Raw genomic sequence first — 22416 nt, 5'->3', positions numbered from 1 at the left:
AAGAATGGGGCATTATTGTTTAATGGGTACAGAGGTTGAGATGATGAAAAGTTCTTGAAATGGATAGTGGTGATGGTTGCACAACACTGTAAGTGTACTTGTCTGGTGAAATTGGAGTGGTGACACCACTTAAAATCAATAGGCACAAGATGGATCATTCAAAAAATAGTTCCGGGGGGCACCTGGGTGGCTCAGTTGGTTAGGGGTCCACTTCTTGGTTTCTGCTCAGGTCATGATCTCATGTTCATAGGTTCAAGACCCTCGTTGGGTTCTGCGGTGACAGTGAAGAGCCTGCTTGGGATTCTCCCTCTCTCTCTGCCCCTCCCCGTCTCATGCTGAATCTGTCTCTCTCAAAATAAATAAATAAACTTAAAAAAAATAGTTCTGGAATAACTGGATAGCTATAGAGTTTAAAAGTTAGTCAATATATTTGGCCTTTGCATTAAAATTAATTCAAGATGGATCAAAGATTTAAACGTATGAAATGACACCATAAAAATGCTGGTGGAATTCATAGGAAAAAAATTCTTAAAAGAATAATCTTAAAATGGGGAAGACCTTTCTAAATAGGAAAGAGCCTAGAGTGCTTGAGCTGCAGGAACTGGGTCCAGCCCTCGAGGGACCTGTGCCCTGACCCTCCCCAGTGGCCTTCTTTGTATCAGCTGTTTCTGCTGCTGCAGTAGATACTTTCAGGTGCAACTTCCTGCAAGGTGGGGCACCCATCTCAGGCAGGTTTTGTGCACCCCACTGACTACCCCACAGGGCCCTCGCTGCCGGTGGCCTCAGGATGAAAGCGGAGACTCCTGTGAACAGCACAATGAGTACTGAGCAAGCCCGCAAGATGGTGGAACAGCTTAAGAGTGAAGCCACCTTGTGCCGGATAAAGGTGTTCAAGGCAGCAGCAGACTTGATGGCTTACTGTGATGCCCACTCCTGCGAGGATCCCCTCATCACCCCTGTGCCCACTTTGGAGAACCTCTTCTGGGAGAAGAAGTTCTTCTGTGCCCTCCTTTGAATTGCTCTGTCCCTCCCCACAAGCTCTTCACCTTTTCCTCTCCTAGGCCCTTCCTTAGGTCAGTAATTGTCGTGAGCCCCCGAGGGTCCCTGCGTCCCATCCCTAGCCCTTGTCCAACCCTGTGAGGTATTCTGAAGCTCTCTGCCACCTATCTGTCGACCCCATTTTGTCGCCCACTGCAGCTGAGCTCAAGTGACCCCTGCCTGGGGGAGGCCCCTTTAGCTCCATCCCCAGAAGGGCCGTCAGACTCTGCCAGCATCCTGCTGGCTTCTCTCTGTGACTGGTCAGACAATGGAGAGAGGGATAGCCCGGGTCAGTGCTCTCAGTCTCACCTGGAGCTATGAGAAGGGTAAAACCATTTAAAGAATAAAGTCATCCAGACTCTCAAAAAAAAAAAAAAAAAAAAAAAAAGGAAACAACCTAGAAGCCATAAAAGACCAATGAATTCTACATTATATGCAGATATTTGTAAAATGTGCACAGAAAACCAATCATCATTAAGTCAAAGAACAAATACCAAAGTTGGAAAAATATTTGCAACTAATATCACAGACAAAAGATCTAGTTTCCCACATATGTAAAGAGCTGTTGCAAGTCAATAAGAAAAAGATAAAAAGATATGAGCCTATATATCATGAGAGGGAAAAACTCGTGGCTCTCATTTTTTATAAGAAGAATGTAAATTAAAACTACACTGCGATGCTATATTTAACTTATCAGATTGGCAAAGCTCAAAAAGTATGGAGTAAAAGACACTCTCCATTATTATTATTAGGAATATATACTGGTCCAACCTCCATTAGGTGCAATTTGGCAATATTTAATAAAATTGCAAGTGCAAACACATTACAGAATCCAAATTTCATTTATTTGTATTTGTTACAAATAGTCTTACGCATGTTCAAATGTCACAACTAAAACTATGGAAATTTTAACTGTAAAAAGAAGACATAGAAGAAATCTTTGTGATCTTGGGTTTGGCAAAGAGTTCTTAGACATGATACCAAAAGCACAATCCATAAGAGAAAAAATGGATAAAATGGACTTCATCAAAATTAAAATTTCTTTGTGCTTCAAAAGTCACCATGAAGAGAATGAGAAGGCAAGCCGCAGACTGGTAGATGTATTTCCAAATAATGTCTTGTAATAAAAGACTTGTATTCAAAATATATAAGGACTCTTTCAATTCAACAGTGAGACAAAAAAAAAAAAAACACTAAAAAAAAAAAGATTTGAATAGACATTTCACGAAAGATGTAAGAAAGGCTAATAAGCATGTGAAAAGATGTTCAACATCATTAGTCATTAGGGAAATGCAAATAAAAGGTCCAGTAAATACCATTTTATACCTACGAGAATGGCTATACTAAAAAAATATATAGTAACAAATATTGGTGAGGATGTGGAGAAACAGAAACCCTCACCCATTGCTAGTGGGCATGTAAAATGGTACAGGGAGTTTCTTAAAAAGCTAAACAGAGATTTACCATACAACCGAGCAATCCTTCACACCCATGAATCAACCCGAGAGAAATGAAGACACCCACACAAAGATTAACATGAGAATGTCCAGAGCAGCTTATATAATTCCATTTATATGAAATGTCCAGAAAAGGCAAATCTGATGCGACAGAAAAGATAATAGTCATCGCCTGGGGCTGAGGGTGGGAACAGGGAATGACTGGAAACAGCACAAGGAATCTGAAGAAGGCGATGAAAATGTTCTACAACTGGTTTATGGTGATGATGGTACAATTGAGTAAATTCTCTAACACGGAGAACAGGAGAAATTGCTTAAAATGAGTGAATTTTATGGTATGTAAACTATACCTCAATACAATTATTTTTTTTAGATGACACTTATACAATGTTAGTCATTACAGCATCGTAAGAACAAAATATTGGAAGCAACTTAAATGTCCATCAGTAGAGCATTGGTTAAATAAAATACAGCATATCTGTACAACATGGCTGCATTAAAAAAAAAAGTTCCTTTACTTATTGATATGAAATAATCTTAAGGTTATTTTTTTAAAAAGTTTATCTATTTTGAGAGAGACAGAGAGAGAGAGAGAGAGAGGTTGGGGCAGAGAGAGAGAGAGAGAGAGAGAGAGAGAGAGAGAATCCCAAGCAGGCTTCATGCTGTCAGCACAGAGCCCAACGTGGGGCTTGAACTCATGAACCATGAGATCATAACCTGAGCTGAGACGAAAAGTCAGATGCTCAACTGACTGAGCCACCCAGCTGCATCAATCTTAGGGTTTTATTAGGTGAAAGTGCAAGATGTAGATCGTATGATGCCATTGGTGTGAAAAATAGGGAAAGGGAGAATAACGTGTACTTAAGAGTTTGCTTGTGTATGCCTAGAATACTCTGATTTATAACACCTTATATGAAACTGGTATGTTGTTTTGTCTCTGGAGAGGACAGCTGAATGGCTGGGGATGGAGGTGGAGGGAGACCTTTCATTGCATATTTAAACCAAGTAAATTATGACACACACAAAAAGTAAACAAAAATTAAAACTTTAAAAAATAATACTCAAATAGAGGGGGTTGTTAGATCTTTTCAATTTTCTTTTACAGAAAAACTACCTTCCAATAGGTGGCGCTCCTGCAACACCATACATACTATTTTCCTTTAATTTTGTTTGATTTTGAGAAAAATCCAAATTTGTTCTGATGGCCTTTCTTCTCCATTTGTCGCCTTTGGGAAACTTGAATCTAGATTTAGGGCTGAGATTCTCTCAGCTAGGAGTGCTCCAAAACGTATTGCTATGTTCCTGAGACCTATCCAGAAGGGAGGACACCTGGATTGAAAAAAGAAAAATTGGGGTGGGTTCAGAAAACCAAATAATGCTTGGGTCTTGTTTTCCTGATAGACACTTTTCCTGCTTGATTGAATCAGAACTTCTGATTGATTGATTGGTTGATTGAAAGTTAATAGAGGTCAGTGGTTCTTAACAAAAGGTGATTGTGCCCTTGGAGGAGACATTTGAAATATCTGGAGATTTAAAAAAAAAAAAAAGAAAAAAAAGTAAGGTTTATTTATTTTTGAGAGAGAGGGCAAGCGAGCAGGGGAGGGGCAGAAAGAGAGGGGAGACACAGAATCCAAAGCGGGCTCCAGGCTCTGAGCTGTCAACACAGAGTTGGAAGCTTAACCGACTGAGCCACCCAGACGTCCCTATGTGGAGATATTTTTGATTGTTACGGCTGGGGGCACCACTGGCATCTGGCAGACAGAGGCCAGGGATGCTGCTAAAAACCCTACCATGCACAGAGCAGTCCCGCACCACAGAGAATTATTTGTCAGTCACCCACTCTCCCCTAAGCTTTAGAGCTGGTTGGGGAAAGGAGACAGACTTGGCAGCAGTTGGAAGGGCAGGTAAAGGAAAGGTAATTTCTTAGAATTGGTATAGAAGAACACACCTACTTTGAGTCCTGAGTTCAATTTTTCCTCAATTGTTTTCCTTGAAGGTGGCTGTAATGGTCATTTTCCCGATCCTTCAGGGGCTAAAAAGGACAGCACGGTCATAAACTCATCCTTCCTCCCCCTCTCTGAATTAATTTGATGCATATTTATTGAATGCTTTTTCACGTGCAAGCCTTTGGCGTGGGTGCTTCCCTGTCCAGGGGGTGGAGAGAGGACAAGGGGGAAGGGAGGCTCTGTATACAGTTTCTTTGTGTGTCCCTGTCAGCGTGTCCTTCAACTTTTTCTCACTAGATCCTGACCTCAGTCTCTTTCAACCCTTCTTTTTCTTTCATCCGTTCTACTCAAAGGGTAACTATGTAATCATCTGGTATGCCCTAAGTAGTTCCTTATCTGTACGGTATCCTCCAAATAACTTGTCCCCCCCCCCCTCCAAATTTTACCCCGAATTGTAGCAATGTCTCTTTCACTTCCCCTTCCCTTACCTGGTAGAGCTGGTCATTGGACAACAGAGTCTGCTTGTCCGAAGCTGCACAAAAAATAAACAAAACACTCAAAGTAGAGTGGCTAATAAATTGGGTTCTATTCACACACTAGAGTACTAGCTAGCAGTGAGAATTAGTGAAATACATCTTCATACGAGAATACAGATACATCTCACAAGCATGTATCTGTATTTTGAGTGAAAGAAACACACACACGAGTATCTGCTGTATGAGTCCACTGACATAAGGAGTGAAAACAGGCAAAATTAATCAATGCTGTTAGAAGTCAGGACAGTGCTCACTTTGAGGGCTAGGGAGAGGCCGGAATTGACCACAGAGGGGACTTCTAGGGTGTTGGTAATACTCTCGGTCTTAAACTGGGTGTTGGATTCATGAGTGTGTTTGCTTTGTTTAGCTGTATGCTTGTCACTCATGCATTTTTCTATATGTAGATTTTACGACAGTGAAGAGTTTTTTAAAAACACGGAGGAAAATCAGAGGGAGGTGGATCTTGTGACGGGCATGCATGCTGTGAAAAAGCGGTGTCCTTTTCACCCAACTGTGCGCGTCCACAACGCATGCCTACCTCGTCTCTTCTATTGGGTCTATGTCGGTAGGAAGGAAACTGAGGCTCCTAGGTGGCCTCCTCTCTCATTCAAGAACCTTCTTCTTACCTCTTGACTGGCGAACTCCATCCTGTCCAGCAATGAAGTAGACCCCAACAGCAAGGAAGAAAACGCTGATGATCTCAGTGAAGACAAAGCCGGATACGGTGGCTCTGCTTAGTTCAATGCAGTTCTGACACACTGTGGGGAAAGGGAGGGACAAGGTCCTTCAGGGTGTGAAAGTGGTTCTTCTGAATCTTTTTCTCTTGCCTACAAGTGATAATGCCTATATTTAGGGTTGCAGATTCCTCTGTGCATGGTATGGAAAGGAATTGCCTGGGAGGACGCCTGCACTAAGAATGCAATACTTCTTGATGTCCTTCTATGGCCCAGGTGTCCTGGGGAAGCAAACCCATGTAGTCTTACCACCAGGAACTATATGAAATAGAAGGAAGATCAGATCTTCTCCGTGGTCAACTGCCTTCTACATTTGATTGCCACTCACCTTATAATCTCCTCTGTCTCCCCTAGCTACACCAACTCAGTTTATAGCAGCAAAAGCCGACTGCTCCAATCTGTGGGGGTCCATCCAAAACCAAACCAGGCTTTATAGGACCGGTTATGCTTTTCCAAGAAGATTGGGGGAACTGTGTTGTTATATTCAAAAAGAGGCAAGCTGAGATTAAGAGAGCCAGAACGGTTTCGTGTCTATTTCCATACTCGCCCACCCGGGGCAGGAAGCCCGCCAGAACAGCAAGTACTGATTAATTGTACGACAAACAAACCGAAGGGGATTACATACTTCTGAAATACACTTGGAGTGTTCTTGAGCGGTTCTTGGATCCTTGACACCAATATATCCCTCGAGGGTCCTTGATACTGCTTCCCAGATTCTGTATATTTTTATTCTTTTTGTGGGGCGTCATTTCCTTCCCATCTTGAAACCATTTGACATCTTTGTCTGGTGACTCACAAGTCAGAAGTACCGAACCATCTTCTCGATCGCTGTTTACTCTTACCACAGGAATTTCTGAAAAGGGAAAAAGCCATGGTCTGTTAAGGGTCTCTCCTCTGGAATTCTCCCTGCCCTGGGGTATCAGGACCAGACCATTACAGCAGTGCTTCTCAAACTTTAATGTGCACATGGATCACATGGAGATCTAGCGAGAATTTCAGGTTCCATTTAGTAGTTCTGGGAAGGGATTGCAATGTGGCATCTCCCAGGTGATGTTAATGCTGTTGGTTCATGAGTCTCACTTTGAATAGGCCGTAGCTGCTAGGGTCCTGTTTCTACTCCAAGAACTAGAGAATGAATCGCTTAGCTACAGGAAAACTGCCTGTTCATGACTGGCCACTCATCTGGAAGGCAACGAGAGATTTGCTATTTATCATTCATCATCCCATCCCTTCCATCACTCACTCCTGTAGGACCACTATGGTAGGAACCATATTTCTATGAGACTTGAGGACAGAAAGAAGCCATGCACCCTACCTTGTTTTGACTGGGCCAGAGTACCTGTAGAGATAGAAGACAGAGAGCGGATTAGCTGGGCATAGAGTCATTCAGATGCCCTGAGGTAGCATTTCCATAGTCATTTGAGGCCAAGATAGAGAGAGATCCTAATCTACGGGAGTGGACGGTATTTATACTTATTTCATTGAAGTGTAGCCTAAATCATCAAATTGAATTCAGGGTGCTGTATAATAATGTGTCTGGTGTTTGTCCTGGATTCCTGGGAGGGAGTTTCTAAAGCCTTGGAATTTCATGAGCGATAGGATTGTTTGTTATTCTTAGTGGGCTTTTGGACCATATATGAGTTTATGCTAATGAGATGACTCAGGATAGGGCTGGTCAAGAACCATGTAATCTAGGACTTTGAGCCCTGGAAGGGAAGGGGGCTGGAGATTGAGTTCCGTCACATGGCCAATTATTCAATCAATTATACCTATGTCATGAAACCCCAATAAAAACTCAGTGCACAGGCACCTGGGTGGCTCAGTCAGTTGAACGTCTGACTCTTGATTTCAGGTTGGGTCATGATCCCAGGGTCGTGAGATTGAGCCTCATGTCAGGCTCCGTGCCAAGCAGGGAGCCTGCTTGAGACTCTCTCTCTCTCCCTCTGCCCCTCTCCCATGCTCACACGCTCTCTCTGTCTCAAATAAACAAAATTAAAACAACGATAACAACAACAACAACAACCAAAAACCTCAGTGGAACTTCCTTGTTGGTCAACACAATGTATTAGGAGGGTGATGTACTCTGATTCCACAGGGAGAAAGCACAGAAGCTCTGTGTTCAGGGCCCTCTCAGACTTTACTTTATGTGCTTCTTCATGGAGAATCCCTTTTTTATTTTTTTATACTAAAACTGTAATAGTAAATGCGGCACTTTCCCGAGTTCCGTGCGTTGTTCTAACGTATTATCAAATCTGGGAACCCTCCAGATTTGTACCCCGTGCGTCAGAAGTGTAGGTGGTATGGGAACCTCTGAACTTGTGCCTGGAATTTAAAATGAGGGCAGTCTTGTTGGGGACAGTGTGCCCTTAACCTGTGGAGTCTGATATTAACTCTGGATGATTAGCGTCAGAACGGTACTGCAATATTCATAAGGGTATTGCCTGTGTAGTCTGGAATGCTCTATTTTTTTTTAGCAGCTAAAGTTCTGGCCAAACGCGGGCTTACACCAACTAAAGCCCCCCCTTTTAAAAAGTTCTTTTTTAATGTTTGTTTATTTTTGAGACAGAGAGAGAGACAGAGCATGACTGGGGGAGGGCCAGAGAGAGGGAGACGCAGAATCTGAAGCAGGCTCCAGGCTCTGAGCTGTCAGCACAGAGCCTGATGCGGGGCTTGAACTCATGGACCGCGAGATCATGACCTGAGCTGAAGTCGGACGCTTAACCAACTGAGACACCCAGGCGCCCCTACCAACTAAAGACCTTTTTAAAGAAATGTTTATTTATTTATTTTGAGAGAGTGAGGGAGAGTGTGAGCAGGGGAGGGGCAGAGAGAGGGAGAGAGAGAGAGGGTCCCAAGCAAGCTCCGTACTAACAGCATGGAGCTCAACCTGGGAGTCAATCCCACGAACTGTGAGATCATGATCTGAGATGAAATCAAGAGACCCTTAACTGACTGAGCCACCCAGCCACCCCTACACTAAGTAAAGACTTTTTAAAGTACGTACTTTTAGAATCCTCAGCCTTGGTGATCCGTTTTTTTTGTAGAAACCCTGGATGCCGTAGGGGAGGTAGGTATTCAATAGCCCTCAAATCTGTCTCAAAACTCAGGGTAGTAGAGTTGTATGGTAGATGTACTACAGAGCACTGACACGGGAATTCAACTCAAATGAGTTTAATCCAAACATGAACTAAGCACTGTTACGTACCTGGCATAATTAATCAGGGTGGAAAAAAAAGACTGTAATACAAGAACTAACTTGCTGCTTCCAAAGCGTTTACAATGAAGTAGAAAAAATAAATATGTACGTAATTAATAGAATAGAATTTGTCAATTATCTTTAGTGCTTCCATGAGTGCATATGAAAGGGGGTAGAAGCTATTGATTTTGCCCAAGAGTGAGGGACAGGGAAACCTTAACAGAGAAGGTGATGTTTGGCTGGGCCTCAAAGAATGATTAGGAATTCACCGGACAGAGAAGAGCATTCTGGGAAGAAAGAAGAGACGAGCAAAGACACGGGTTGGAAAAGGACAGAGAGGTAGTGCGTCTAGATGTAGAGCGTGTGATGGGGACAGATAGGGCAGAAGTGAAGTATGATGGGGAAAAAAGGTGTGATGGAAACGGTTGGAAGGAGTCAGCTGTTTTAGCACTTTTAGCAGGACTGAACGGATTACTAATAGTACCTAATACAGTATGTGGAACATGGTCAGAGCTTTACATTTGTTGAATGAATGCATGAATGACTGGATGATTGAATTAAAAAAAAAAAGAAAAGCAAGACAAACCGTTAAGAAGATTTCTTGCTAGCCTTTCTTCCTGACCACCTGGTCACCATGGGAGGGACAAAGAGGTCCCTCATTCTAACTCAGATTTTATAGGAGAGAGGGTCCACCTGATTGCTGACATCTTTTAATTTTGCTTCTCTGAGTCTTACTCCTTTTTAGGGCTTGAGAGCTCATGTAGCCACATTTCCTAGGTTGACTAGTGAACCAACAGAGCCCCAGAAAGGAGGCATTGTCCAAGTTCACACAGCTCACTGGTGGCTTGTCTTCTTCAAGTCCCCCGCTCAGCCATCACCCAGCTTGGTTTCGGCAAGTGGCATTGCCTTCCACTTAGTTCACTGAGAATGTAGATGCCGTAATGACCTTCTCTGGCTTCCTTTCCATCTACATGGCTACCCATGACTAAAGTCATCTTCCTTTCTCTTCGTCTCAGATGGTAAGGTTGTCTTCTCTGCATCCTTGAGCCCATTCTTGACTCCATCCTTCCAACATCAACTCCAGGACCTTGGTCTACTATCGTTTCCTTCAGCCTAGAAACGTGCTCAAATTTCTCTCACACTCAAAAATAGTTCATCTTAGACCCTGTTTCCTTTTCTACTTACCACTTACACTCTCCTCATCCAAACATCTTTAAAGAATAGTCTGGGGGTGCCTGGCTGGCTCAGTCGGTTAAGCATCCGACTTCAGCTCAGGTCATGATCTCACAGTCTGTGAGTTCGAGCCCTGCATTGGGCTCTGTGCTGACAGCTCAGAGCCTGGAGCCTGTTTCAGATCCTGTGTCCCGCTCTCTCTCTCTGCCCCTCCCCTGCTCATGCTCTGTCTCTCTCTGTCTCAAAAATAAATAAAAACATTAAAATAAATAAACAAATACACAAACGAACTGAAAATTCTTGAAAAAAAAAAAAAGAATGGTTTGCATTTGGTGCACTTTATCACCTGCCCTGTATCTTCTACATGTTTCCATTCAGTTTCCACTCATACTACCCCACTGAAACTGTTATAAATCAGGCATGGCCCTCCTTTATTTTGCCACATTCCACAGATTTAAACTTTTAAATATATTCTATCAGCAGACCTTTCTATAATATTTCATACTCTTGGTGATTCTTTCCTTCTGGAAGCTCTCTACTCCTTTGGTTTTCGATGGTATTGCCCTCATCTGGTTATTCCAGCCCTGTGATCATCCTCGTATCTCTTCTTCGAGATGTTTTTCTCTAATGACCCTTTAAAGGTTAATATCTTCTCAGTTCCATCCTCACTCCTCTTCTTTGGGGATCTCACATTGTACTTGTGTGATTTCAACAACTTTTGTGGTTTTAGCCTCCCCCCGGTATTTGGAGAACAAGCTCTAGTCCAGATTCCAGGCATTGACCCAGTTCATCTACTTCCTATTGTTTATTTCCAACTGCATATTCATACAGGCACCCTTTACTGCACCTTACATTCAATCTGGTGACACTGAAGCTTCTCTCTCCAGTTAGACTATAAGCTCACTAGGGCAGAGGTTTTTATTCATCCTTATATCCTTCTAGCCTGTTATGTAATAGGATCTCACTCATATTTGTTGACCAGTTGACCAGCTGACCAACCGAGTGAGCAAATGCCTTATCGGTCTGTCTGCTCCCTACTCCAGCTCTGCGTTAAGAAACACATACTTTTTCTCTCCAGGTTCCTGCCTGTGCCCTTTGGGGCTACATTCGACCTAAGATGGCGGCATCCGGGTCCTCTCTCTAGCCTGTAAAGTCCTCTGTTTTCACTTCTGAAGAGACAGAGACCCCATATCTCTCAAGGGACACTGCTTCTCTCTGGCAAAGAACAGTAAGAGGCTTCATTTTGGCCCTTCCTTCTCGGAATTCTAATGTGATGGCTCTGGTAGGCTTGAGGTTAGAGATCCCAATATTGTTTCCCCCCTGGTGATGATCTCTTCCCCTGAGCCTTCCTCCAGGCTGCCAGAACCCCTTACCTTGAAGAAGAGTGACGGCCAGGATGAGGCCAGCCAGCTGCTTCCCCTGCTCCATGCCAGTCTCTGTCTTGTCCCTCCAGAAACACTAAGCAACCCCTAGCAGCCAGCTGACCTGTTGAGCAGCTAGTCTGGCTCCGCCCAGCATCCTTCAGGCTGGGGCCCCTGTGAGAAAGCACGAATCTGAGCCTCCACCCTCTACTTGAAATGTGGGCAGAAGGGGGCCTCAGCAGGGCTGCAGGTGCAGATGTATTTTGCTTTTCTGTTAAGGAGTGGAGGATGGGAGGTGGCAAGAGGAAGAGGGAGAGAGTGCTGGATCCCCATTTCAGGGACAGCTTGCACAAGAAAACCCCTTGGGTTCTGGGTAGGAGATGGCCTGGGCCCCTTACTTCGTGAGAGAGGTAAACATCTCTGCCACGACCTGTGGCTAGGATCTCAGCCGGTTGCTTGTTGCTAGCTGCTGTTGCCAGAACTGAGGAATTTAGGTGGGAACACTCGTGCTCAGGGCTGGAGACCTGAACACAAGCCCGTCTCAGTCCAGGCCCTCGCTCTGGAATTTTTCACTGCTCTTTTGAGACAAGATCATCAACAAAGTGCCTGCCTGGAAAGAATAGGAAAAATAATTGCGAGGGGACAGGCCATATATTTCCAAGGGCCAGAGCCTGAGCAGAGCTTCCAGGATGTTAAGGTTCGTCTCCCTCAGCAGGTCAGTCAGTGAGTCAACAAACACGTACAGAGATCTCGTTACGTGCCGGACATGAGCCAGGTATTGGAGATACAGAAGGGAACCACCAAACCCACGCTATCTCTGCCCTCGGGTAAATTATAGTCCAACTCCGGCAGTGTAGAGAGTTTGGACCCCCGTAGGCCTCAGGGGGAAATGTCCACCTGTCTTCTGGGGAGGCTCACTCTGTCTGTGGGTCAATCACATTGTTTTCAATAGTTAGTTCTTATTGAGCAAATATGATGTGTCAGGCACGATGCAAACGTTTTGTCCAAATCATTATTGTGATACTGAGGGAATTAGGCTCTGAAAAATTCCCTGACTGGCCCAGGCCCTGTGGGTAGGCAGTATTGGAGCCGGGATTCACATGTCTGGCTGAGGGCGGTGGGGCGGTTGGTGGTGGTTCCAAAGCCCAGCCTCCTACTGGTGGGAAGCTACTTAGTCTGGTATCCCAGGCTGCTCGAGGAGGACCTTGGGCAAGGTCCCAAGAGAGCCCAGCGGTGGGAGGAACCTTCTGGGATGGCTTATGGGATGGGGCTCGCAGCTTTTCTCGTGTTTTGAGAGCTGGCGGTTTTCAGGTGGTGAGTAAATGCAGTTATTCTGTCGACAGAAATTCTGCAATTGTTGGTTTTCACCAGTGACGCAGGAACGAACATTCTAAAATCTCCTTTTCCTTCCTGGAGGTCTAGGCAACCTTTTTCACAGTCTCTACTCTCCCTCCCACCTCACCCCCAAGCTCACTGCTTGGAGAGAGAGCAATTCACACCTGCTTCTTTCCTACCCCACCCCCAGTCTACCCCTACCCTGACAGTTTCCCATCACCAACGGCAGAGAGCAGAGAAATAGGCGTTTTCTAGTTCCTCCCCCACCCCTCTACTTTTTCCGGGTACCCGTGAGCCGGTTGGGGGAGGGCATCCTCTCTCACCCTGGCCGCTCATTCTGAGACCCGGGGCTGTCTGCTGAATGAATTCTGCCGGAAAATGGAACACTCCAGTTTTCTGGCCGGCCTGATACTGTCTGTCCTTCTCTCCCAAGGTAAGGCTTCTCCAGGTGGTGGGGGCATCTTGGGGAAGGGACCTCAGGGACCTTGGAGAACGTCCCTCCCTTGGAGAGGGACATTACCACCTGGAGGGAGCTCCACTTGAAAGTCCTTCTCAATGCTAGCTTCAAGTCACAAGGCAGAGCTGTCAGGAGAGCAGGGTTGGGATACAGCCCAGGGCTTGGGTTTGGGAGGGAGGCTCTTGGCTTTGACGGACTCTAGGTAGGCATGCATGTTGCCCTTGAATGTCTTTTTAAAGGCCTTAGGCCAGAGATCTCTGCAGGAAATGTTGTGGTCTGCAGGGGTCTGGGCCTGGGCTGGTAAGGGAGCACTATTCCTTCTAGGGCAGAGGGTCTCTGGGGTCTAGGGCTCTTACTCATTTGGCCATCTTTGTCACCACCAAGAGCCATGCATGACCCCGCACTCAGGGGAAAGTTAAAGAGAAAGTTAGCTTTAGGTTGAACCGGAAGGAGGGCAGATTTAGGGTGGTAGGCTCATCAACTCATTTGTTTGCCTGTTTTTAAAACCGATAGTCCCTTGTTCCAGAAACCGTCTCAGCCTCAGGCAAACTGGGACTAACGCTTTGGGACATCCAGGATTTCCACTGGAAACAGGTTCCCCGTGGGAGACACGACTGACTGTAGGATGTGCAGCCTCTGACGTGCCTGTATCTCCCTGAGCGAGTGCACACGCATGTATCATCCTGGCCTGCTTGAGAGGCATGAGAAACAGCTCTTTTGGGGGATTTTCTTGAGGATGCTCTTGTATTCAAACGGGTACCTGAATATGAAGTTCAGGGAAAAATCTGGATTCCACTTTCCCCGGGGATTGGAGATATAGATTCTAGGGCCTCTGTGGGCTGTGGACATGCTCTCAGTCAAAGCAATTCAGGGGATCTAGAAAGACGCTGTACATACGCCTCCAGCCTTTAAACTCCCTACAAGACTTGACTTGTGTGGAGCCCCACGAATGAATTTGATAAAACTGTTTTTCTGTTGCCCTCCCCCTAAGCAAGGGTAGAAAACCTAAAAATCTTTATATGGCATTTGCCCTGGGTCTCCTTCTGGATCACTGGGCTGGTGATTCATACTAGCTTCTCCCCTCCCCCTGGTCGACTTCTCCTTGTCCCCTATTTGTTCCTTGTAATTCTAGAAGTTTGGTTGGGGAACAAATGTAGACCTCGTCAGCTGAGGAACACTCTTCTGCCTTTCATGTTTCTCGGGTGCTTCCGCAGCCTACGCTCCCCTCCGACTTCCTTTTATTTATTTATTTTTAATGTTTATCTGTTTTTGAGAGAGTGTGGCTGGGGGAGGTGCGGGGGCGGTGGACAGAGGGTCTGAAGCAGGCTCTGCGAGGACAGCAGAGAGAGCCAGGCGGGGCTCGAACTCCCGAACTGCGCGATCATGACCTGAGCCAAAATCAAAGGGTCAACCAGCGGAACCACCCAGGTGCCCTGAAAGTGGTCCTTTTTAAGTATAAGCCTCAGCAGAATAAGGCATCTGCTGGAGATCAAACAGCTGACTTGAATCATGGTATTCCCCCCCCCTCCCCCAAGTGAGTCCCTACAAGATATCCGTGGAGGAACTGGAGGACAAGGTGTTGCTGAGTTGTAACACCAGCATCATACGGATGGAGGGAACGATGGGAACGCTATTCCGCAACGATACAAATCTGGACCTGGGAAAACGCATCCTGGACCCACGAGGAGTGTATACGTGCAAGAGGCCAGACGAACAAGACAAGATACCTTACACGCAAGTATATTATCGAAGTATGTGCCTTCTGGGCCCTTGGGGTTGAAATGGGTGGGACCTCTGGCTATGAGAACTTCAGAGCCAGAGGGGACTATAGTGGACCGATCTGTTCTCCAAACAAACTGGGCTCACTGTTGTAATGGTATAAGCCAGGCTTTGGAGCCCTCGGAGTGAGAAAGAGCTTAGCTGGTGGAAAAACAAAACAAAACAAAACAAAACAAAACAGTAGGGGCTTGTGACTCAAGCAGTAGAGGTTTGGTTGGGAGAAAGGTTTGGCCTACCGCCTTGTTTACGTTCCTACAAAGCTGACATTACTTCTTGGCTCTTCTCAGGGATTCCTGGGGATAAAGGGCACAGGTGGATGTAGCCAGGGCATCAGCAGGCCTTTCTCCAAGGGTCTTACTGACGTTTGGGTCTTGGTGTGAGAGATCCCGGGGCCGCCCTAGGGAGGCAGAGATGCTTCCCTGGTCTTGAAGGCTCCCCTTCCCCCTCAGTGTGTCAGAACTGTGTGGAACTGAACTCAGGCACCCTGGCCGGCATCATCATCGGGGACATAATCGCCACTCTTTTCCTCGCTTTGGGGGTCTATTGCTTTGCGGGATATGAGACCGGAAGGCTCTCTGAGGGTAAGTGGACGGGACAAAGTGTGTGTGTGCGTGTGTGCACGCTTATGTCGTGGGTGTGAGTGTGCCCCTGCGAAGCATGGGGCTGGCAGTGGGTTGTGTCTCATCTGGGAGCCGCTCTTGCAATCTCCCAGTGACTCCTAAACCTGGTTCTGGGAAGACCTGTGCCCATCTCGCTCACGCGGACTTCTGAGGATGCCACCACCTGCGGTCGTCCTGCAGGGTGCGTGGGGTTTCACTGTCCCATCCTCCTAGGCCCCTGATGACTCTTTTTCCCTGGTTCTTCTAGCTGCTGACACTCAAGCTCTCCTGGGAAATGACCAGCTCTATCAGGTGAGCCCTGAGGGGGAGGAGCCACGAATGGGGGGTGGGGGGGACGGGAGGGGACATGAATGGATGTGAATGGATGAAGGGTCCTGGTGGGGAACTCATCACAGGGGATGTGGGGGCTGGAAAACTCAGGCAGGAGCTCTCATCTCTGGGGTCTGCTGGGGTCCTCTCTGGGAGAATCCTGACTCTGCCTGCCTCACTGTTCCCCCTTCTCACCTCCTAGCCCCTGCGAGATCGGAATGATGCTCAGTACAGTCATCTTGGTGAAAACTGGCCTCGGAAGAAGTGAACCGGAGACTGGTGGCTTATAGGAGTATCAGCTACATCGACTGCACCTCCTTTCCTTGTTCAGCCAATAAAGATGTCTTCTCTCCCTCAGCAGGTGCCTGGACTTTTCAAGACTGCCGGGCAAGGCACGGGAGTTGTCCTGCCTCAGTTGGGCCCTTGCCCTCCCTGGCCACCTGTGTCCTTCCTTCACTGCTTCCATTCCTCTGCCCCAGATGGACCGTGTGACGGGCACTCTCCCACCCGCATCTGGCCCACTGGTGCTTGCTGCCCGGTGGGCTCCCTGGGTGCAGGGCTACTTGTTGCCTCCGGCCCCCTAGTGCAACCCCTTAAAGGCCTTGGCTTTCTCACCACAGCCGAGGGCGGGCTGCTATGTTTAGAGACTCAGCCACACAGAAGTTTCCATGACATCGTAAGCAGAGGAGGTGGGAACATCAAGGGCCCAGGAGACCATTTCTTATCAAGATGTGGAGGTTTCTATGTAGGTCTGCTCAGGACCCTTTCTTTCCTCCGGTATAGAAGATACCATTCACCTTCCTCTTCTCAGAACTTGTCCCCGTCCCACCCCTGCCTTCTGCATCACAGAGTAACATCAGAAGCTCATCAGCAATCCAAATGCGTTATTCCTGGGGCACCTGGGTGGCGCAGTCGGTTAAGCGTCCGACTTCAGCCAGGTCACGATCTCGCGGTCCGTGAGTTCGAGCCCCGCGTCGGGCTCTGGGCTGATGGCTCAGAGCCTGGAGCCTGTTTCCGATTCTGTGTCTCCCTCTCTCTCTGCCCCTCCCCCGTTCATGCTCTGTCTCTCTCTGTCCCAAAAATAAATAAACGTTGAAAAAAAAAATCAAATGTGTTATTCTTCTTCAACCACTTGGAAAGCTGGAATTTGAGAGAGGACAGGGGCCAGGGATGTTTTCAATACATGTCATCTTCAGCTAGTGGTGAGTGGTGGTTCTGAAACCTTGGGAGCCTGAGAGATTTATTAAAAGTATAGACGCTCGATGGGGCGCCTGGGTGGTTCCGTCGGTTGAGCGTCCGACTTCGACTCAGGTCATGGTCTCACGGTCTGTCGGTTCGAGCCCCGCGTCGGGCTCTGCGCTGACAGCTCGGAGCCTGGAGCCTGCTTCCGATCCTGCGTCTTCCTCTCTCTCTGCCTCTTCCCCACTCTCACTTTGTCTCACTCTGTCTTTCAAAAATAAATAAATGTAAAAAAAAAATCAAAAAAGAAATAGACACTCGGGCCCCCCTCTCAGAACGTGGCCCCCAGGTGATTCTGAAGCACCTCCAGTACAGAGAGTCTCTAGTTTAGAGGGAGAGCTGAGGCCACTGACTCTTTTGAGGCCCTTATGCTCGTTGCTGTCCACCATAAGGGCAACCCTTCCCTTTTGTTCTCTGAGTTAGAGTAATTGGAAGCACTTCAGGACAATTTAATAAAAGTGGGAGTTCCCCAGACCAGGGTTTCCAAAGGAGGAAAGAATTAACAACCACACAGCCAGGGATCTGTACGATTCTGCCCACTATCTTCTCGAGCTATATGCAGATGTTAATTTTGTTAGCGACAGAATGAACTTGTAATTTACACATGCTTGGACCATGGTTACGGTTTATTTCTACCCTTTCTATCCCTACTACCGTAGTCCTCTGAAACCCGCCTCCTGCTTTCACACTGGGCTCTCTCCGCCTTGGGCAACTTAACCGTGGCTTCTACAGCACCAAGGCTTGTACCCTTCCCATGCCCTGCACACTTGTATTCCTCGTATGCTCTTACATCCCCCTATACCTCTCTCCAGTCCTCAACATTGGGTGCACTTGGGACTCCTCTGCACTTTGGAATCTCCAAAGATTCTGATTATCTTGGGCTAAGGCATCAGGACTTTAAAAACGGCTTAAGGTGATTTCAGTGTGAAGCCAAGGTTGACAAATCTGCCCTCCACCTGAGCCCTCCTGGAAACTTGCGTCCCTTTGGTTCTCTTTTTGGTGCTTTGAAAAAATAGCTTTACTGAGGGAAACCGACATGAGAAACCTGCACGTATTTAAAGGGTAAAGTTTGATGTTTTGACATATGTATGCACTTGTGATACAACACCACAGACAGGTAATGAACATATCCAACAACGTCAACAGTGTCCTTGTGCCCCTTTGCATGCAATCCCTCCCTTATTTCTCTCCTTATCCCTCCACCCTCCAGGCAACCGCTGATCTGCTTTCTGTCATTATAGGTTAGTTTTTGTTTTTCGAGATTTATATAGGAGTGTAATAATGTAACATGTACCCTTTTTTGGTCTGGCTTCTTACACTTGAGCATAATTATTTTGAAATTCATACATCTTGGTGCATCAGTCAATAGTTTACTGCTTTTTACTGTCCAGTAGTATTCCATTGTATGGATATACCACAGCCTGTTCATCCACTCACCTGCTGATAGTCTTTTGGGTTATTTCCTGGTTTGGGCTATTACAAATAAAGCTACGATGACCAGTCACCATAGAAGTTCTTGTGTGGTCATTTGATTTTATTTCCTTTTAAAAAAATTTTAATGTTCATTTATTTCTGAGAGAGAGAGAGAACGAGAGAGAGACAGAGTGAACGGGGGAGGGATAGAGAGAGAGAGAAAATGTGAGGCAGGCTCCAGGCTCTGAGCTGTCAGCACAGAGCCCGATGTGGGGCTCAGACCCACAAATTGTGAGATCATGACCTGAGCCAAAGTCAGACGCTTAACCGACTGAGCCACCCAGGCACCCCTCATATGCTTCTATTTCTGTTGGACAAATACTCAAGAGTGGAATGGCTGAGATGCAACTTTTTTTTTTTTAAGTTTACTTATTTACTTTGCACGTGGGAGCAAGTAGGAGAGGGGCAGAGAGAGAGAGAGAATCCCAAACAGGATCTGCACTGTCCGTGTGGAGCCCCACGTGGAGCTCAAACTCATGAACCACGAGACTATGACCTGAGCCAAAGTTCGACCCTTAACCGACTGAGCCACCTCTGAGATGCCACTTTGAAAGAAAGTAATCTGGCTATTCTAGGTCCTCTGTAGTCCCATGTGAATTACCTTCTCAGTTACTACAGAACACCTGCTGGGGTTTTGATCTGGATCTTGTTGAATTTATAGATCAACTTGGGGAGAATTGACTTCTTAATGATACTGACTCTTCCAATACACAAACACGTCTTTTGTCAGATTTACCCCCTAAGTATTTTATATTTTTTGACGCTATTGTATATGGCACTTTTAAAATCTCAATTTCCAACTGTTCACCGATAGTATCTAGAAATACAGTTGTTTTCGTATACTGATCCTGTACCTTGAAAACTTCCTAAGATCACGTATTAATTCTAGTAACTTTTTTTTTTTTTTTTGTAAAGTTCATCAGAATTTCCACACAGATGATCATGGTGTTTGTGAATAAGGACCGTTTAACTATTCGATTTCTAAACTGGATGTATTTTACTTCTGTTTCTTGGCCTATTGCATTGGCTACCTCAAGTACCATGTTGAATAGACGCGGAGTGAGGACATTCTTGCCTTATGTGTGATTTTAGGGGGAAACATTGTCTTTCATCATTAAGTGTGATATTGGCCATAGGTTGGTTGGTTGGTTGATTTTTTGAATTTATGTATTTAATTTTTTTTTAATTTTTTTTAACGTTTATTTATTTTTGAGACAGAGAGAGACAGAGCATGAACGGGGGAGGGGCAGAGAGAGAGGGAGACACAGAATCGGAAGCAGGCTCCAGGCTCTGAGCCATCAGCCCAGAGCCCGACGCGGGTCTTGAACTCATGGACCACGAGATCGTGACCTGAGCTGAAGTCGGACGCTTAACCGACTGAGCCTCCCAGGGGCCCCTATGTATTTTTTTTAGTAATCTTTACATCCAGCAGGGGCTCAAGCTCATGACCCCGAGATCAAGAATCGCATCCTCCACCAACTGAGCCAGCCAGGCTCCCCTCTTCTTTTTATATATTATTAGATTAAATTTGTTAAAACTTAGTGAATAATACTTGCGTCTATTCCAAGGGGATATTGGTCTGCCGGCTTTTTTGGTTTTTCTTGTAGTGTCTTTGCCTGGTTTTGATATCAGCGTTTGGCATTAAGTTTCTCCAGAGAAACAGAACCAACAGGATGTGTATGTAGGAGATGGAAGAGAGAGAAGGAACAGAGGGAAGAGAGAAGAGACAGAGACGGGAACTTATTTTAAGGAATTGGCTCATTTGATTGCGAAGGTTGGCAAGTCCAAAGCTGGCAGTGAACCAGGAGGCTGGGGACCCAGGAAAGAGTTGACGTTGCAGCTTGAGTCCAAAGGCAGTCTGGAGATGGCGACTTCTCTCTTCCTCAGGGGACCTCAGTCTGCTTTTTCTGTAAGACCTTCAACTGATTGGATGAGGCTCACCCACCCACACTATGAAGGATAACCAGCTTTACTCAGAATCTGCTGATTTAAATATAAATCCCCCCATATACCTTCACCGCAATATCCAGGTCTGTTTGACCAAATATCTGAGCCAGGTTGACACATAAAATTAACCATACACAGGATGAGTTTGGTCTCCAGAGAGTGAGCCGTAAGTATTCCCTCTTCAATTTTCTGGAAGAGTTTGTATAGAGTTGGTATTATTTTTTCCTTCAATGTTTGGTAGATTTCACTAATGAAGTCTTCTTGGTCTGGAGTTTTCTTTGTGGAGAGTTTTTTTTTTTTCTTTTTTTAATGTTTGTTTATTTTGAGACACACACACACACACACACACACACACATCATGAGCCAGGGAGGGGCAGAGAGAGAGGGAGAGAGAAAGAATCCCAAGCAGGCTCCATGCTTGGCATGGAGCCTGAAGTGGGGCTCGATCTCATAATCATGAGATCATGACCTGAGCCGAAATCAAGAGTCAGATGCTCAACTGATTTAGCCAACCGGGTGCCCCTGTGGAAGGGTTTTTCACTATATAAGTTCAACGTATTTAATAGCTAACAGCCTACTTACCAGGTTACCTGTTTCATCGTCAGTGAGTGGAGTGCCTTCTGCTCTGTCTTCAAGCTCTACCCATCCTTCCCTTCAAGGCCCAGGCGAGGTCTCTTCTCTGTGTTGCTCTCTCCCTACCACGGCAGCTCTCCCGGCTTCTCCCGGGAACACTGTCCGCAGCCCTCGCTTAATCTCATTTGTTTTCCTGTTGGTGTTCAACCTTCTGCATTCTTGGCCACCCTTCTATAATCACAAGCTCCTTGAAGGCAAAAACTGTTTGCATCCCCTTAGCGCTCAGCACAGTGCTGGTCGGCCACACGAGTGGTGAGAAAAGCAGTCGCTGAAGAAGTACCTAAAGGATTGAATGCAGAGCTTTTAAGCCGGGAAAATGGCGAGCCCTTTTCTATGGTCACAGCCGGCACACGGAGCTGCTCAGAGCGTTGGAGTTGGACAGTCCTGGTTGCTCATTCCAGCGCTGTCCCTCACTAGCCGTGCAACTTCAGTAAACAACCTCTCCGAGTCCCCTGACCCCATCAGGGCAACCTCTGTTTTATCTGCCTCGTTGAGTTGTCGAAAGGATTAAAAACGAGATTACGCGTGGAAGGCCCTAAGGGCGATTTCTAGAGCATAGTCAACGTTCACTAGACATGGGCTGCTATCGCTTGGATCACCCCGAGCCATACCTCCCTGTGTCCGTCATCAAGGGACACAAGGGCCAGGTTGCTGATCAGCAGCTAGGGATGGTCGGCATCACAGAGTCTCCTGGTGAGCCTGCGTGTTGAGTGTGCAGAGGCAAAGGACCGTCGCTTTAACAGGGACCGACACGTAACAGGGTCCCAACGAGCCGGCCGAGGCTGAGTGTGCACGCCATGTGGCAAGCTGCTAACCGCGAATGGCCTTTTCGGTCACGGCCACACGCAGAAATAGCCCTGTGGTGAGCAGGGAGGTTTCTGAGCGCAGAGAGGGAGAAGGGGGCCCGCTGGGGCTTGTCACAGCTCCAGCCTCCACCGCCCGGGTGTAGACGAGCACTCGGTGCTGGGTCAGGGCGAGGCCTCCCACTGGGCCCCCCAGCCCACATCCTGCTGAGCCAAACCACAGCAGCTGCCTTCTGGCTGCTGGCTCAAAAGGTGAAGGGAGGGGTGCCTGCTTGCTCCACAGCACATCCTTCCCCGTAGGCCGGGCTCAGCCCTGGCTTCCTTTCCCAGGCAGCTTGTGGAAATCAGGGTCCCCAGCCCCTTACACCTCACGCTGCCCA

At 46.6% G+C, this 22416-nt stretch overlaps 3 protein-coding genes across 8 annotated transcripts; 2 read left to right on the top strand and 1 right to left on the bottom strand.

Annotated features, from left to right (window-relative positions):
• The first annotated feature begins 565 nt into the window (after positions 1–565).
• Positions 566–1634, top strand: LOC123380358 (guanine nucleotide-binding protein G(I)/G(S)/G(O) subunit gamma-3-like). Its single transcript, XM_045038375.1, has one exon. The coding sequence runs from the start codon at positions 788–790 to the stop codon at positions 1013–1015; it is 228 nt and encodes a 75-aa protein (XP_044894310.1). The 5' UTR covers positions 566–787; the 3' UTR covers positions 1016–1634.
• A 227-nt stretch (positions 1635–1861) lies between these two features.
• Positions 1862–11632, bottom strand: CD3G (CD3g molecule). Of its 4 annotated transcripts, none has more exons than XM_006936678.4 (7): positions 11454–11632; positions 7027–7050; positions 6337–6564; positions 5604–5735; positions 4930–4973; positions 4444–4527; positions 1862–3824 (listed from the first exon to the last, which is right to left on the bottom strand). In XM_006936678.4, exons 1-6 carry the CDS (start codon positions 11506–11508, stop codon positions 4462–4464), a joined length of 549 nt encoding a protein of 182 aa, XP_006936740.3. In that variant the 5' UTR covers positions 11509–11632; the 3' UTR covers positions 1862–3824; positions 4444–4461. The 4 variants fall into 4 exon arrangements, with proteins under 4 accessions (XP_006936740.3, XP_003992456.3, XP_006936739.3 ...); XM_003992407.5 differs by having other exon boundaries at positions 4448–4527; XM_006936677.4 differs by having other exon boundaries at positions 1862–4018; positions 4448–4527; positions 11454–11630.
• A 1044-nt stretch (positions 11633–12676) lies between these two features.
• CD3D (CD3d molecule) lies at positions 12677–16298 on the top strand. 3 transcript variants are annotated; one of them, XM_045038371.1, is made up of 5 exons: positions 12677–12755; positions 14769–14984; positions 15462–15593; positions 15880–15923; positions 16144–16298. In XM_045038371.1, the coding sequence occupies exons 1-5, from the start codon at positions 12701–12703 to the stop codon at positions 16207–16209; spliced, it is 513 nt and encodes a 170-aa protein (XP_044894306.1). In that variant the 5' UTR covers positions 12677–12700; the 3' UTR covers positions 16210–16298. The 3 variants fall into 3 exon arrangements, with proteins under 3 accessions (XP_044894306.1, XP_019666920.1, XP_003992512.1); XM_003992463.5 differs by lacking the exon at positions 12677–12755 and adding an exon at positions 12803–13209; XM_019811361.3 differs by lacking the exons at positions 12677–12755; positions 15462–15593 and adding an exon at positions 12790–13209.
• The last annotated feature ends 6118 nt before the right edge of the window (positions 16299–22416 follow it).

This window comes from Felis catus, chromosome D1 (genome assembly GCF_018350175.1).
Source record: "Felis catus isolate Fca126 chromosome D1, F.catus_Fca126_mat1.0, whole genome shotgun sequence".
Lineage (NCBI taxonomy): Eukaryota > Metazoa > Chordata > Mammalia > Carnivora > Felidae > Felis > Felis catus.
Note: the sequence above shows the minus strand (reverse complement) of the source record. Positions and strands in the feature narration are given on the sequence as shown.

Bases quoted from the DNA above. Each gene is read 5' to 3' on its own strand.
- LOC123380358 (XM_045038375.1), top strand. From the start codon at position 788: ATGAAAGCGGAGACTCCTGTGAACAGCACAATGAGTACTGAGCAAGCC.
- CD3D (XM_045038371.1), top strand. From the start codon at position 12,701: ATGGGATGGGGCTCGCAGCTTTTCTCGTGTTTTGAGAGCTGGCGGTTT. The intron at 12,756-14,768 runs GTGAGTAAATGC...CCCTCCCCCAAG, and splicing joins GAGCTGGCGGTTTTCAGGTG to TGAGTCCCTACAAGATATCC. The intron at 15,924-16,143 runs GTGAGCCCTGAG...CTCACCTCCTAG, and splicing joins GAAATGACCAGCTCTATCAG to CCCCTGCGAGATCGGAATGA.
- CD3G (XM_006936678.4), bottom strand. From the start codon at position 11,508: ATGGAGCAGGGGAAGCAGCTGGCTGGCCTCATCCTGGCCGTCACTCTT. The intron at 6,565-7,026 runs GTAGGGTGCATG...TTCCCTTTTCAG, and splicing joins TCTGGCCCAGTCAAAACAAG to AAATTCCTGTGGTAAGAGTA. The intron at 4,974-5,603 runs GTAAGAAGAAGG...TTTTTTGTGCAG, and splicing joins TGGAGTTCGCCAGTCAAGAG to CTTCGGACAAGCAGACTCTG.